The 16,693-nt window shown below is 43.1% G+C and overlaps 1 protein-coding gene across 2 annotated transcripts; it reads right to left on the bottom strand.

The window, feature by feature from the left end:
• Positions 1 to 131: 131 nt before the first annotated feature.
• On the bottom strand, positions 132 to 16,056 carry ubtf (upstream binding transcription factor). Of its 2 annotated transcripts, none has more exons than XM_056287341.1 (21): positions 15,814 to 16,056; positions 13,434 to 13,488; positions 13,013 to 13,185; positions 12,815 to 12,898; positions 12,549 to 12,704; positions 12,360 to 12,424; positions 12,036 to 12,162; positions 11,831 to 11,941; positions 11,574 to 11,707; positions 11,307 to 11,448; positions 11,184 to 11,225; positions 10,731 to 10,844; positions 10,210 to 10,365; positions 9,841 to 9,984; positions 9,525 to 9,635; positions 9,335 to 9,423; positions 9,052 to 9,241; positions 2,886 to 2,933; positions 2,662 to 2,727; positions 2,426 to 2,542; positions 132 to 2,325 (listed from the first exon to the last, which is right to left on the bottom strand). In XM_056287341.1, the coding sequence occupies exons 2-21, from the start codon at positions 13,468 to 13,470 to the stop codon at positions 2,206 to 2,208; spliced, it is 2,226 nt and encodes a 741-aa protein (XP_056143316.1). In that variant the 5' UTR covers positions 13,471 to 13,488; positions 15,814 to 16,056; the 3' UTR covers positions 132 to 2,205. The 2 variants fall into 2 exon arrangements, with proteins under 2 accessions (XP_056143316.1, XP_056143317.1); XM_056287342.1 differs by lacking the exon at positions 15,814 to 16,056 and adding an exon at positions 15,160 to 15,195.
• Positions 16,057 to 16,693: the final 637 nt, after the last annotated feature.

The raw sequence follows: 16,693 nt of genomic DNA, 5'->3' as shown, positions 1-16,693 counted from the left end.
CAATAAATGAACCAAGGAGTCATCGCTGAATGCTCTCAGCGATCGATTTGCGGAACCAACGTGTCACGCAGAAAGAAAACATTCCCTCAGTTGCCAAGTTGCAACAAAACATCACAGAGCACTGCTACTTGTTAAAAGATCATCATTTATTTGCCCGAATACTCAAAATGCAAGGACATAACACCCTCAGCTATAGAAAACATCAATTTTGACAAGTGAACAGCAGTACAAACTTGTAAAGCTTTGCTTTCTTACACATTTCTACAAAGAAACCAACATAGGGGTGACTACTAAACCAGGTAAATGAGAAATTCTCCCCTGCAACAAAAGCGCTCACTGGCCTTAAAAGTCATCACGGTTCGCCAAATAAAAGTACTAACAAAACAACCACTCAATACAAAAAAAAAAGAAAAAAAGCAATATTTACAAAAAAGTACCCAAATTTCCTTGACAGCTCAGCCCCCTAATCCCTTTTACCAACTTTCATGGCCAGCCAATGTTGCAAATCACTTTCCATATTACCTCCCCAAATTATAAATAATCCACGCTGGTTTTGTTTCAATCAACGCTGAGATTTATAAAGGTCAGTCAGCCTTTGATGAGAATGGTAGTTGCCTTTCAACACAAAAATGACAGGCAAAAGACAGTGCTAAGCAGATTTATCACTGAGGAACTTTGAGGGGAAAAAAGTGTGTGTGTGTGAGTGTGTGTGAGTGTGTGAGTGTGTATGTGTATATCTACATTCATGGTATTGGTGTGACGTCCCCATGCAAGCAAATACAGACCCACTGCAGTCCCATTGGGGTATGCACACAACAGATCAACAGTATTAAAGCAAAGCAATACACTGACACACACACACACACACACACACACACACACACACACACACACACACACACACACACACACACACGCAATCGCTCACATGGGGATAGATTTAATTAAGCACACACCTTTTTGGAATAAGCGTCAGACTAAAATCCACCTCGCTTACTGTCAGATCCATTAAATTTCAAAAACAAACGAGAAAATGAGCGACTTTGAGGTCAAAATCCATGTATGATCCAAATGCATCCAAACAAAAAGGTATATCGTGTAGGACAAAAAAACAAACGAAAAAAAAGAAAAACGGACCGTTGTCAAGTTAACTAATTTAAATGTAATGCAGCTGTCCACATTTTACTTGCGTTCTTTTAAAAATCCTTTTGGAAAGAGGTCAAAAATTCAGGGAAGCAAAAATAGAATTGCTCTTAATATGGAAAATAAGAACTGTTTTGACAAACTGCTCTCATTCTACAATAAACATCGATTATTGGAACTACTAGGACAAGCCAACAAGGACAAATCATCCAAATTACTTAAATAATTAAAAAAGACCTTAAAAAAAGTCAACTCATTTGACATTTGAATCCTGTCAAAGACAGATGAAAGGCAGCACGCCTGCCTTGAAGTGAAAAATGTGGGCAAATACTTAAGTTCTCAGGTTTTCCAGCAACAAAGACATTCATAATGGCTTGATTTTTCCTGAAAAAAAAACACCTTTTAAGAAATGATATATACAAATGATAACATCTAAACAAGTACTTGACAAAAAGAGATAACATTGTGGAAATTAAGATTTAAAGGAAACATTCTGGAGAGTGCAATATTTTTGTACCCCGCAACCCCCCAACCCCAAAGTGATCCACCATACTAATATGTTCTTTGGCTCTATAAAGCCTGTTCACAGCTCCACTACTTCAACTGTGGATCTGTCTTTAGCCTAGTTTTTTCTTTCTTTTTTTTTTTTTTTTTTAATAAATATATCAGTGGAGGGAAATTTTTCGTCCTGGACAGTAGAATCCTAACTCCCAACAACTGACCTGTAACACAGGATTGAAGCTAAAATGTAGAAATGCTCATGACATTGTCAAGCCAGTGGCATGTCTCTTTGGGCGCTCCATCAATGCCCAGAAATATGAGATGGCAATCATAGGCAGGGCCTGAAACAATATTTGGACACATGGAAAGGGTCTCCCCATGAACAGATCACTATTACAGCACCAGAGAGTAGGTGAGTGCGAAATGGACGAGGCAATTCAAGGGCTTCCTCTGGTGGTGGGAGGAGAGCAGGGTTGGCACAGTGGCAGAGTTCCAGCGTTCCCTGGACTCCTGGCTCAACTCAGCGCTGCTCAGTCTCTCTCAGGACCCCATAGGCCCATTTCAGTCTGAGTCAGTGTCCGAGGTCTCTGCTGAACTCGACTCACTGCTGCTATCCTCAGACTTGTTCTCCTTATCCTCCGCCTCATCTTCATCATTGTCATCTTCATCATCATCCTCATCCTGTATTCGGATAACCCCCCGCCCCAAAAAAAGTATTCAATATTCAACATTCATTTCATACTCTTAATTCCTACTGCTGACAGAGTTCAACATCACTCACGTCATCCTCATCATCCTCGTCCTCTTCCTCCTCCTCACTGGATGAGTCTGCCTCAGAGGATGCCTTCTCCTGCTCATCCTCATCTTCCTCATCCTCGTCATCTTCTTCCTCAGATTCCTAAAGAAAGGAAGATTTTCAAGTATGACTAATACAAAGTCTTGAGTTTTTTTGCGAATAAAGTTTGACTGTCAGCCTAATGACTCCAAACAAAGGAACAAGATGGAGCTAAAACTTACCGACTTCTTGGACTTGGCCTTTGATTTGGCATTGGGGCCCCCTGGTTTTGCTGTACTCTTTCTTTTCTGAGATTTCAAAGAAGTCATGTGAATGTGATGATTATTATCATTATTATTAATTTGACAAAGAGATAGAAGTCATTTATATGAACAGATAATATCACTTCAAAATGTTACTGACAGCAGGCCTGCTAAACAATTACAGCATGAAATGACTGACTTACTTGTGAGTTATACTCTTTGTACGTATTTCTCTCTTGAGACGACAGGCTCTGAGGAAAAACAGCAAATTAGATTAGATCATATTTTGTACAACACAAATAAAGGCTGTTTTAGCACTTTCACTGTGATATGTTAGTCTACATTTCAAACAGCTGACACCTTGCTTGTGTTAAATCAAGGACATTAGGAAAAGATTGTGCCTGGATTCTGTTGTTGCAGTCAGCCTTTATAGGATGCTAAACAGACCAGTTTTATGTAGTTAAAGAAACACTGAGGTGTCATACTAAGTGGGCAGATGGGGAAATTATTGGTAGAAAATCTTCAAGTCAGCCAAATGCCAGAAACACTTGTGAAGGCAATTTGCCTGCCATATAATCATACATGATGTTGGCTTACTTTTAATCTTTGACCACGTATAACTTATACCATGTGTAACTTAAGTGTATATTGTCTAGGTAAATGCTTAAAGTCCATGTGTAACAGAACAAAGGTAGTGCTATAAAGTGTCTTCTCCATGTGAACAAATAAAGGCCTATTGTTGACTGATGGTTGATAGCAGAGGAAATGTGTGAGAAACTCACTGAGTCTAGCAAGTCTGTACACAGTAATTGGAGAAATGGCCTTGGTGGGATGAGAGCTGGAAGACATGAGATAAGGAGGGGGAGAACAGACAACTGACCTATAAGAGAGACTGTACTGTGTACTGATCAGTGCCAGCACCCTGTACTTGAGCATCTAGGCTTGTGTGTCTGTTCATGAACATATTAAAAAGTGTGACAATACTGTAAGAGATTTTTATCTCGCTCCTCATTTAATGTCAGAGTGGAATTAAATAATTGCCATGACAATTTGGGGGCTCGCCCAGGAAGCCTAATTCATATTCTGCTTTGCCTCACTCTCTGCATGGATTAATCTGGCCGGCTTGTCTGGTGATAGGGTTGAAAAATCACCTAAGACCCAGGAAGTGTACCTCCCCTGAGGACAGCTCGTAACCGCCTCCAGGGGTGAGAAGAGACCGTCTGAGATTGTGGGGAAAGGAATTGTGTGATATGGCTTTTTATTTTAATGAGGATACAGTATTGAAGACCATGTGAAGACGTCTGAAGGTAATGACATTCACTTAGGGCCGACGACCCACTGGCAAAGGAAATAATGAACAATGTCAATTGAATGGTCATGACTGGAAATGTCTGGGTATCAGTGACTGCAGGATAGCAGAATGGGGAATAAACAAAGCGAACTTATAACTGACAAGTCTTGCCTGACAGCTTGTGTGAAAATTATGTGTTAAAGACATGGTGATGACTCCTGTAAACAGCTTTCAATGTGGGAAAAGAAATTTGGATTTCCTCAAACTGGTAGTTTTACCGTACAACAGCTACAAAAACTGCAGTATAAGGTGGGAAAAAAATGAAAGAGAAAAAAGGTAAAGGTAAAATAGATCTGAAAGCATTCATGATGTGGAAAGACGAGGCAGAGAAAAGAAACAGGCAAAATAATAGTGAGAAGAGATACGGGGGGGGGGGGGCAATTAAAAACTGTCCTCAGCTTTCACAGAAAGATCTGGACCTCCTCCCCATCTCAGCCACTCATCAGAGACCCGCAGATCAGCAGCAACCTGCTGCAGACCGACATCAGCTCGTCCGTCTATATCAAGAGGCCCAAGAACAGCTGGCTGCAGCAGCAGAGCCCGTCATGCGGAGACCAGCAACCACCCCGCTCCCACACCAGGCGGGCACAGCCGAGGATGAAACTGAAATGGGGCAGAGTGCAAGGAGGCTAGCCAGAAGAGGATGACCATTATAACTGGGCAGACAACACTGATTATCAGCACCATGTGGAAGGACACTGTGGCAGAATGAAAGTTAATTTCCCAGACACCATGAGATGGGAGACAATAAAATATTGCAAAAAGCAGCCTGGAGAAACTGTACTGACTTTTTAATCAGATTGACCAAAGTTTTCAGAGAAAATAGTGTTCTAGCACTAGCACCACAAGCACCACTGAATGAACAAAATGACTCCCCGTATGATCAGCAACTCCAAAACTGATCCCTGGATGGCATGAATGAAGAAATTAGGTACACAAACACTGTGTGGGCTGGACAGAGGACATTTGATGACTGTTCTGAGCATGCCATCCATGTTGAAAACAATATGAAACTCTCAGAGACAAAAGCACAACGAGCCAAAGCTCGGTTGACTGATAAGCTTCAAATGGTGCAGCTGGCACAGCTCCAGACTCAACTAGGTGAAGAAGAAGCAGAGGGCTAGTGACCCCCCTCGGAGCAGAGGTCGAGCTCTGAGTAGAACACCTTGCAATGCAAGCCCTCAAGACGAAGACATTTGGAACTGTGGGGCCCCTGACCATTGGGCAACAGACTGTAGCGAACCAAGAAAGAGTTATCCACTGGATGTGTATGCGGTGTGTCACTGAAGATCAAGCATTACTGGCAGCGGGGACGGGAGCGATACCGGAGTCTGGGACCCCCGATATCTCATCTTGCACGTGCGCGCGCGTGCAAACACACCGGTCAAGACGCATTCAACATGACAAAAATATGTAGATTTGATGTTTTACCCAAAATGATTTTAAAAGTAACAGGGAAAAACAATGTTTCTACTTGACGCAGCAGATAAATTTCAGTAATAAAACAAAATGAGTTTCAAAATCCCTCAAAAATTAAGTGGTAGATATATTAACCCTGTAGGAGCATCAGACGTTGCCTCCGCTAAATGTTGTGCATATATTACTAGCAATGTGAGGAAATATCTGAATTGAAACATGATATTGAAAAGGAAAAAAAGAAAGCCACTTTATTCGACATTGTATTCTTACAATGAATGTGTTCTCTGCATTTAACACATCCTATTATATAGGAGCAGTGGGCAGCTGCGGTGCCCGGAGACCAACTCCAATTCTTCTTGCCATGCCTTGGTCAGGGGCACAGACAGGAGTACTAACCCTAACTTGCAGGTCTTTTAGGTCTGAACTGGTCTGGTGTGACGTGTGCCAAAAACGCACGCAACACAAAGCTTCTCCCAGGCAAGTCAACCCCACCTTCCTGTGGTTCAGACTGTTATCACTAACGGGGCTCTGGCTATGGGCGAATTGCCGGCACCCTAGAAAGTAACCGGCCCCCTGCTGCCATGTGGGATAGTCTATTTAGCCAAAGGCTAAGGGTGGGGCAAGCCCTGACAGAAAACCTCTGGAGGAGTAACCCCACACAGACCAATTACTATGGCCCACTTGTACGTGGACATGTCCTGGTAATTGAGTCAAGGTTACCCCAGTTATGGGTTAAATAACAAAACAAACTACTGCCTTGTAGATGGCCTGGGAGGAGTAAAGGCTATGGGACCAACCCAGACCAAAATTGGGTTCCAAAGGAGTTTTGACCTCGGTCTACTATCAGAAATGACAAGCATGATTTTTGCTCGACTGCGGTCGAAGGAGGCTGATGATGAAGCATGCCTTTTTGATGGTGGGAGGAAACTGGAGCATCCGGAGCAAACCCACACAGACATGTGGAGAACATGCAAACTCCACACAGAAAGGACCTGGGACGGCCTGGGATTCGAACCCAGGATCTTCTTGCTGTGAGGCAATAGTGCTAACCACTGGGCCACTGTGCCGCCCCAAAAATTGAACAAGGGGCACAAAATTTGCATACCGTTCATGGGTAGGATCCCTTTTCAGAAGTGTTTGACCCTTTGGCATCTGTGGGTGCGTCATTAATTCATACCGCGATTGTGGGCATTATCTTGTTTTTCGTTATTGTTTTTATTATTACTTGCATGATTGAGCTGATCCATAAACATTGTATTAAGACTGTACGTAATGCTGTAAAAGTCAGACATTCTCGAGATCCCTGGGTTCCACCATACACTATTAATGATAAGAACTGTGTTCCGCGACTGCAACAGGGATGAGGACTTCACAGATGTGTAAGCAGAGTTCACGTGCTAGTAACCTCTGACCCCCCTTACTGTCGTGGGACCAGCCTTTGGATGAGCCATAATAATGCTCACATTAGGTGAAGAGAACATGAGAAGAGTCCTACTACTGTTGTTGTATTTTGTTATTGATATCAGCATGTGTACTTCTTTGTGATTTAGGGTTATGTTCTGAGTTATAATCATATCGGCCATTTATTGTTTCATCATTTTAATCACTGATTACATTTACTCAGATGTTGTGTTTCTAGATGAATTTTGAGCATTCACATAGGTTTTCCGGAATGTGCCCGCTCAGATAGTGTAGAGAACTTCTCTGGAGTCTTTTCCTCATTTCTAGTTCAAAAGTGGGGTCAGATGTTTGGCTTGAGAGGACATGGGATGATTGTGGCTTCTGTTTGACTGGTGAGTCTATATGGAGTGTGCTGATGTAAGTCTGATGCATTTCATTTGACTTACAACTGACAGGCAGGCCTCACAGTTATTTTGTGTGAGGTATTGTCTTTATGCATGCTCAATAATCCAGGTAAGAAAATCAAAGAAAGTTGAATCACTTCATCTGGATACAGCATTTACGAACAGACACATTTCATCACCCATCTAAGTGACCTTGTCTGTCTAAATTGACTGCAGGAATCCCCGCCCTTATAAAAAATACAATTGCATAACAACCGAAACCAGCAACTGCATATGCAAATATGGGTGTGACCATTAAAACAAACAACAACAAAAAAACACCGCATACACAGGGAGAACATGTAAACTCCACACAGAGGACAACCTGCGATGACCCCTCCCCCCCCCCCAAGGTTGGGGTTCAAACCCAGGACCTTCATGCTGTGAGGCGACAGCGCTAACCACTGGGCCACCCTGCTGCCAAGGGATCCCAAAGTACTCATAATAATAATTTAATATTGTAACTCATAATAATGAAGAGGGAACGACCACCCCTGAACGGGGGGGGGGGGGTAAGAGTACATCTGTCACCATCTTGTAATGATGTGATTGCAAACATTCCCCAATACTCTGTGAATAGCACACATGGCCATTTAAACTCTAGTTAATGGTCACGCCGATATTTGCATATGAAACTGATTGTTGGTTTCGGTCACTATGCAACTGTATTGTTTATAAGGGTGTGATACCTGCAGTCAGTTGAGACTGAAGAGGTCACTTAGATATTAGTGATGAAACGCATCTCTCAATAAACGTTGCACCCAGATGAACTGATTCAACTTTTTTTTGGTCAATGTGAGGTAAGATGTTACCTAGGCTGTATATCCATTGTCATGTTTTATTTGGGAGATTTTGTTGTTGATTAAAAGTAATCAAAAGAGTGATTGTGAAGGCAATTTGTCTGCCATACATAATCATATGTTTGCTTAGATGCCTAAAGTTTATATGTAACAGAACAAATGTAGTGTTATAAAGTGTTTCCTCCACGTGAACAAATAAAGGCCTATTGTTAACTGTTGGTTGAAAGCAGACGAATGTGTGAGAAACTCACTGAGTCTAGCAAAGTCTGCAATTGGAGAAACAGACTTGGTGGGATGTGAGCTGGAAAACATGATAAGGAGAAGAACATACAACTGCCCTAGAAGAGAGACTGTACTGTACTGACTGGGGCGCACTCAAGTATCTAGGCTTTTTGCATCTGTTCATGAGCATATTAAAGTGTGACAATACTTTAACAGATTTTTGTCTTGCTCCTCATTTAATGTCAGAGTGGAATTAAATAATTGCCACGACACTCTTATCATAAAAGGATAAGCATTTGAGCACACCCAGTGTCAGTGGTGGTAACAATTGTAGCTGGGTAAGGGCACATCACACATGTGCGAAATTAAGTTTGGCAAATTTTCACCTCCCGTTCATTTCCATTTTATCCGAGCGAAGGGGCAAAAAAAAAAAACATTCACTTCCGGTAGCCAAGCAAATTCGTTGAAATTGCCAGTCAAAGTTCACCAAAGTTGAACTCCACGCAACGCGAAAATGTGAATTTGCTTTGCAACCGGAAGCGCATGTTTTATTCGCCCCTTCGCTTGCATAGAAATGGAAATGAACAGGAGGCAAATATTTGCCATGGCCCAATAAGATGATGCCCAACTTGTTGTTTCATATAATCAGCTCAACTGTGGACGGTATGAAAATGCACTTGGTGTCTTAAGAATTCATACTAATCTTCTTGAACACATAAAAGTGAATTCTAACCGCCAGCCACTGTTCCAGCAGTACTTTGTACTGCCTCTGCTTCTCCTCTGCTATCTTCTTGTAGCGATCCTTTTCCTTCAGCGGCAACCTCTGCCAGCGACCCCCAATCTCAGTCATGCGCTCTTTCATAGGGAGGTGGTTCAGCTCTCCATTAGACAGCATCTCCTGAGAGAACTTTTGATATCCATTTCTAGAGGATCAAAAACAACCAACACAGAAACTTAAAGCGTCTACTGAGTGATGGGCAATGGAAAAATAAACTTGTGCAATATGTCAAACTTACGATGGCGGTTTCTTGGGTTCACCCTCAAACTTCATCTTCTTCCCTGAGGCAATGGCAGTTGCAGGTGACCGCATTTCACACAGCTCTCTCTGTTGGAAGATGATGAATAAACTATCAACTCTCATTGGCCTTCTGAGGTAGCAATGTAGCAGACCTCCACTGGAAGCAGCCCAAGTGAACCCTTTTTTACCTCATATCTTTTCTGGTCCTCTGCTGCCTTCTTGATCCACATGATCTTCTCCTTTTTCTCCATGGTGTTCCAGGTTCCCTCCATTGCTTTTTGTGCCTTTGGACGGTCGTTCTGAAGAGCAGCGGTTCATTTTATGTGCTGGCACTTAAATGAACTATGATCATTAATGGAGCTAGTGGTCCAAGACATGCGGTCCAAGACTTACTGACACTTTATGTCAGAACGTTACATCAATTACACTACAACTACCTACATTTTTGTAGTGCTCAGCCTACAAACAAAACAGTTATTTTTAGGCTAGAAGCCATGTGAATACCTTAAATCTGGCCAGGTAGTCTCCAATGACGCTCTGCTGCCAGATGTCCTGTGCAGTCTTGGGTGGGTCTGGCAGACGACGGTCCTCTTCCTCTTTTTTCGCTGACTCTGCTTTGAGAACCATTTCAAGGCGCTTATATTTCTCCTGAAAACAATCAAACAGAAAAATAAAATGTGTTTTTTTTTTTTTGGTCTCAGGTTACCAAGACATGTAAAGGAAGCATGTAAAGTTGCATTATGTGGAAGTTTAAATTAAATTAATCATGAGGCAAATAATACATCATTAACTAACAAACTTTGTTGACTGCTGTTCTCTATTGCTTGACTTGCTCCCTCTCATTCCACTGTAAAATGTTGTTAGTTGTTGTACCTTCTTTTTATCCGGCAGTTCATTCCACATGCGTGCCAGCAGTCTTGTGAGCTCACTGTCAGCCAGGTCGGGCCGCTCCTGCTGCAGTTTGGGGCGCTTTTCCTCAGAGAAGATGAACATGGCTGAAATGGGCCTTTTGGGCTTCTCTGGGCTGACCTATGGGTTACGGGTTAGTGAAAGACCACGGAGGGATATTATAATCTCATACTAATGGAGAAAATATAACAGATACAGAGTTCATTGTTCTCAACAATTGAGCAAACAGATTGGCTGTGAAGAGAAAAGGATCTTAGCCTGATGCACTACATTGCACTGAGTGCACTGATGACGGCAATGCTGCGACCTTTTTAAAAATTTAACAGTGGTTAAAGTGATACGTGGAAAGTATATACTACAACAATTGTACTTAAGTATCTATAACTACATTAACTGAACTAATACATTGGGAATTCTTCAACAGGATGTGACTGTGATGAAGAATTGAATGCCTGCTCCATGACTGCTGACTTGTTGGGTCTTACTTTTGCTTTGGAGCTCTTTTTTTTGGTGGCAGGACTGCTGGCCCCACTGCTCTTCTTAAATCCTATCATCTTCTGCTCTGCCAAAACCCGCTGCTGTTCTTTCTCTGACAAACTCTGCAAAAGTACACACAGCATACAGTTGATTTCATATTGACCATACATCATTACATTTACCTTTCTGCCATTTACTTGACTTTACTTTCATCTTTTAATTATGCTGTGTTTAAACATCTTGAAAAGCACCATGTAAATAAAATTACAACAGGAAGGAATTTGTTTAGTGAAAAAGGAGGGAGGGAATAATTCAGTGCCATTGGGTAATGTATAATCAAGTAATCTGCATAAAGGATCAGAAAGATCTGTTAGTTAAGAGAATAAGGGGCTCAACACCTCAAATTGGTAAGTTTACTTCGATGTGTATCTTTTTTACAGAAAGAAATTGGGATAACTTACACAGAGAAATCTGTTCATCTCAATTTCATATTCTTTCTTTCTCTGGGAAAAAAAAACACGTGGAGTTATTAAGACTTACTTGAACCTTGAGCAAATTATTTTATTCTATGCCTTTGTACTGACCTGTTCACAGCGTTTCTGGTAGGTATCTTTTTCATTCTGTTTTAGTAGCTTCCATCGTTGGCTGCACATGACCATGCGTTCTGTGCTGGGTACGTCCTTCATGCTTGACATCAACTCCGCACAAAACATAGAATAACCATTTCTGAAAGCAAGCCCATGCACCCAGAGACACACACATGCAAACAATGTGGTCATGTAACTCATCACTGGGGTTTAGCGAAGAACTCTGCCTAGATTTGTGTAAGTTTCATGGTAGAGGTGACTTACGGAGGTGGCTTATCAGGCCGGCCATCAGACTTATCCTTCAGTTGCCGCTCAGCCTTGGTCAGGGTAGATTTGACAATGTCCTCCAGGGTCATGTTAAGGTCTGGGTGCTGCTGGATATATTCTCGCATTGTCTCCTATGATACAACACAATCAATATTAACAAAAAAGAAAGGTCCCCTACTGACATTGCTGTGTTATTCCAATGAAAATGTTTTCCATAAAATTCAACAGTCATTTAAAACATGTAGCAGTCTCACCTCATATTGTTTCTGTTGCTCCAGAGACTTTGCAATCCATTTGAGCCTCTTCTTGTCAGACAACTGTGTCCACTGCTTCCCAAGACTTTCTTTAATGTCTTTAGTGGTAGCCTAGTGTCACACAGAGAAAAAGCATTGGTGGCTTTATACAATTCAGCACAGGGGTACATGTGCTGCTTATGCTGTGATGTACCAGCCGACTCACATCTGGGTGTACTTTGAGGAAAGCCTTCTTTTCATGGTTGTACCACAGCTGTTGAGGTGTCTTAGGCTTCTCTGGAACATTTGAACCTTTCTTGGCCATGCTCTCCACAAGATCTGGGTGCTGTTCTCTGCATTGATAAAGCATATAAGTTTTATACACACAGCTACGAAGGTGGCCTTCCTGTACTTAAAGAATGAGGCAAGAAACACTAACTGCAGATGAATTGCATTACAAAAATGCGTTTGTAAATAAATTATTTAAACTCGATACTGTTACTGTATTACACCCATATAACTTCTTATATTTTAGATGCTGGTATTTTACCTGAACTTCAGCATACTTTGCACAAATGATTCTTTGTCTCTCAAAAAGTCTTCCACGTATTTTTTCTGGAATCACAGAAACAAAAAGGTGCATTTCTGTCAAAAATAAAGTTTATAAAGAGTACTAAACCAAGGTCAAATTCAAAAATATATCTCACTAGCTTTCCACCCGGCTCTTTCTCGCTTTTACCTTCTTTTTTTCTGGCAGCTCCCTATACTTCTTTGAGAGGATCTTAGTGAGATCCAAGTTGCTCATCTCAGGGTGGAGTTTAGCATATTTTGCTCTCTTTTCCATGAAGAAGCGGAAGTAGGGAGTCAAGGGTTTTTTGGGGAAATCTGGGTGTTTCTGTTTATTGTGGGAAAACAAGGGGGGGCTGTAAATCCAGTCATACGCAAATCTTTTCAGAAGGAACAATTAGGCATCTTTCCCATCTAATGAATCATTTAGAATGTTACCTTTAATTTCTTCCCTTTATAGGGGTTTTTGATGTAGTCCTGGGCATCAAAGATCAGCTCTGTTAATGTACGAAACTTGCGAATCTGCAGTTAACACAGACAAAAAAAGACAGAACTTAGAGCACGGAATTTTGCCTTAAACAGGACAAGAACACCAACTGTCACCCTATCAATAACAATGTCTCTTAAGTGGCCTACCTCTTTGGAGACCTCTTGCCACTTCTGCTTACACATCTCTGCAGTGTAAGAGTTGAAAGCCACCTTTCCCCAGTCAAGGTGGGCCTCAGATGTCTTGTACTTGGTCAGATCCTTCTGAGGCAGGGCCACTTTCATTGCATCAAGCAGTTTTAAGAGGTCATCCTGTGCCCACACTGTGATGACAACAGAAAAAAGCAACCCTCTTAAAATGCTGGAGCTATTACTATCAAAACGCCTACAAATTTACATTGGCCATTGTAAATTAGCAATGACAACTTGCTTATATATTAATGCCCACATTTCATTTACCTACCAACGTTCAACCGATTTTTTCAAAGTGCAAAGGATTTGCATTTTAGTGTTCAAAGTGCTAGGTATACTACAAAAACCGAACAAATGCAACTGCATAACATTACCACACCTTGGTCTTGGTTGGCCGACTCCATTTGTCCGTTCATCTGTAGATGTATCGTCTTCTGCCTCAGCAAAAAAGTATAAAACAGAAGTTTACAGAAAGATACCGCAAATAATATAGTCACAGATATTGGAATAATAAAGAAAATGTTTAAATATCATGTTTACGCCATACATCCAATGTTATCTGTAAGGGTATGTATAAAAACCTAAATCCATTTACTCAAGTTTGTGTTTTTATTGATTACGCATTTTCCTAAATTCGCCCCACCTCCACAAAAAAACAAAAAAACAAAAAAGCCGTTTTACTCTACGACGCAAGATCCCCAAACCTTTTAACCTACGGAATCAAAAATTGCCTCGACATAATGGTTTATGTCCATTACACCGCCCCTAAACGTTTACGCTCCATCGTGAGACATAGGCTATTGCTTGTGACGGCTTTCAAATCTCAAATAACACCGCAGAGGGCTTCAGCTGGCACTCGCTACAGCCTCGCCGAGCAATCTGTCAGCTGGAATTCGGCGTTTTATTTTTCCACGAGCTAAAGTATCCTGGGCGCACAGGAGCGACCATTTTCTAGTCTCAGGCGCTCGGTAATGGAGGCTTTTCTCGGGAGCGGAGGTGGGGAGGTTCCACGGAAGAAGGAAGCGGGGTGTTCATGGACGGGCAGCTGTAGGCAACCAGCTGACCATGGACGGGAATCTGCTTTCGGTCTCCGTCGAAGGGGAATGGTGGCTTGGGAACATTACAGCCAAATGCGCCACTCGACACAGCCACACTGCAGACTGACGGGCTGAGTGAGGATCGTGCTCCGCCATGAACCGCCGGCTGATGCGTGGAAATGGTTGCTCAAAGTCAACAATTTCGTAGCACGTTGCACAAAAACAGCCGAATTTGGTTGCTTTTCGCATTTTAATGTGGGACTTGAGAGCAATGCATTCTTCAGCGAGGCGTAGCCGAGTCCCGCTCCCATGATGGCGGCTGTTGTTCGTCTGCCCTTGATGCCCCGGTTTCCCCCCCATTTCATCGGCGTGATTAACTGTCTCGAATTTGCTTGTATCGATATCAATTCCAGCAAATACTGGACGCGATACAAACTCGCAGTTATAAGAGCCTAACTAACCCACATTCGAGGATAACTGAAGACCCACATTCCGGTTAAATAAAAGCGGTGGCTTCCGTATGGCCAAGGGCAAGCTGGCGCGACTAAATCCGACAAAAGAATTTTATTTTGCCAAACTAAAACACCGAGTGTTATCCGTATTATTGCATTGTTTTTCACTGTATTAACGGCTTAAGATCATTTGCGATTAAACACTCGTATCGGGGTAGACGTTTGTTCGTTCACATAATTCGGATATTTCGAACATTTTTGACGTAATGTGTTTTTAACGTTGTCCCGAGAAACGGAGAAGCGACATTTAACAAATCCGCCATCAGCCTCTGGGCAGACGGGTCGGTTGTGAGTGCTTGTGGGGGGCACGGGAAGAACGACGATTTAAAAGATATGTGCCGAAGTGAATGTATTGTCGGGGATTTCACGCCGTTTAAATATCACACCTCAACTCTTATTACACTCTACGACGACGCCTAGCAGCACTAAAAGCGACCAGTTTCACCCAACTCCAAACGAAATTTCTTACATCCGAGAAAGCGAATACTCGGTTGGCGCGAGAGCGGTTGTAGGTCCGCCATGCTTCGGCCGCGGCGTGCGATGTAGGGATACCTACCGTGACGAGGTCCAATGGCGCACTGCTCGCACCGCGGCCGACAAACTGGGCTTAAAAGTGAAGCCAGGGCGTTGCAAACGAGCCGTCCTACACCGGGAACATGAGCGGGGAGGAAGGCGGGTTCTCCCGTCTTGGCGTCGGTGGTTCAGGTTTAAGCCAGGCTAGAGAGAGAGGCGAGCACGCACGGTGAGATATTAAACCCGAGATCCCTGATGGCTAACCAGAAAGGCGGCTGGCTGTACCGACAACAGCCGCATGGAGGTCTTCGGCGCGGAAACCACCATTTAATTCTCTTCACGGATGGCCCCAGTTATATATAGCCAGTCGAATAATATCGTAAGAATTGGATTCCACGCAGAATACTTAAGGTGTTTACAGAAATTACCATGTTTCTCACTGGCCCGCGACGTTCGGTTTCTCACCCGCGGTAGAGGACAAGAAATTCGGGTATGGCGACCTCGTCTGCTTACCCCTTCAGCTTTCGCTGGATTTTCCAGCACAACGCTGGCGTTTGAGGCGCTAGAGGAAACGCACCGGAGCAAATAATAACCAAACCCCGGCGGTGCGCTTTATTTTTGCGCGGCTTACATTGGACTGTTTATCGCGCAGTTGCGTTTCTTTCCTTTTTTAAAGTGAGGCGGTTGTGCGGCTTACCTGTCTCGGCGTGAGTCAGTCTCGTTGTGGAAGAAGGGGTGGGTTGAACGTTAGCCAGCACTGCGCCGTCGGTCCAGGGCACGGGCACTCCAGTCCCCGCAGAGATGGAACTTCCCCCCGCCTCCATCTCACTCGCTTTCTCCCTCCACTCAGCGCGCAGCTCTCTCGATCCCACTATTTCTCTGAGCGGACTCAGCCACATTTTCGATCTCTCTCTCTCTCAGCCTGCCTCACGTTTCGGAACCAGCGAGGGCGATCATTTTTTCCCGCGATTTCCCCCCGGATCGACCCGAACGCCAACCGGTCTACTTTCCCCGAGCGTTTATATCTGGCTGCCTGGGCTATTATTAAGTCGGCGTAACACCGCTGACTTATAGTGCTACTACTTATTGCCACCATATCGGAGGTATTTCCTGTGCCCTCCACTCCCCATATGTTTATATTTACAAGTTTTAATAGATAAATATTTCGGAAAAGTTAGATTTTTAGTTTGCCGTTATGGAAATGTCAGTATTCGACTTAAAGACGAACGAGGTGCTCTTGAATCACTTGGATCTCGTGTATAGGCTTATAAATTGGTTCATAGCTGTTTTCTGAGCGGAGCTTTGGCAGCTTGATTTTGCCTCGCGTGTTATTTCCTCTCAACTCCACCTTGTCTATTTGTGGGCGTAACCCAGCCGTCCAATCCAGTCAGCGGACCTCATTGAAAACAAATGAGTTTCCAATGAGCACTCAGCCTAGTTGAAGAAGAGCAGAGTGGCAGGCCTCAGTGGTCCCGCTGCTACACGGCCTCCTCCGTCTTCTGCACCAAGTGAGAGGGATGCTGTCACCAGAGAGGGATGCTTTGCAAGTTGTAAAGTGTCGTATATATGAAACAACT

Source organism: Lampris incognitus, chromosome 10, assembly GCF_029633865.1.
Source record: "Lampris incognitus isolate fLamInc1 chromosome 10, fLamInc1.hap2, whole genome shotgun sequence".
Classification (NCBI taxonomy): Eukaryota; Metazoa; Chordata; class Actinopteri; order Lampriformes; family Lampridae; genus Lampris; species Lampris incognitus.
This window is presented reverse-complemented; position numbering and strand designations above follow the sequence as displayed.

Bases quoted from the DNA above. Each gene is read 5' to 3' on its own strand.
- ubtf (XM_056287341.1), bottom strand. From the start codon at position 13,470: ATGAACGGACAAATGGAGTCGGCCAACCAAGACCAAG. The intron at 12,425-12,548 runs GTAAAAGCGAGA...CTGTGATTCCAG, and splicing joins AGCTGCCAGAAAAAAAGAAG to AAAAAATACGTGGAAGACTT. The intron at 11,226-11,306 runs GTCAGTACAAAG...TTTTTTTCCCAG, and splicing joins ACCAGAAACGCTGTGAACAG to AGAAAGAAAGAATATGAAAT.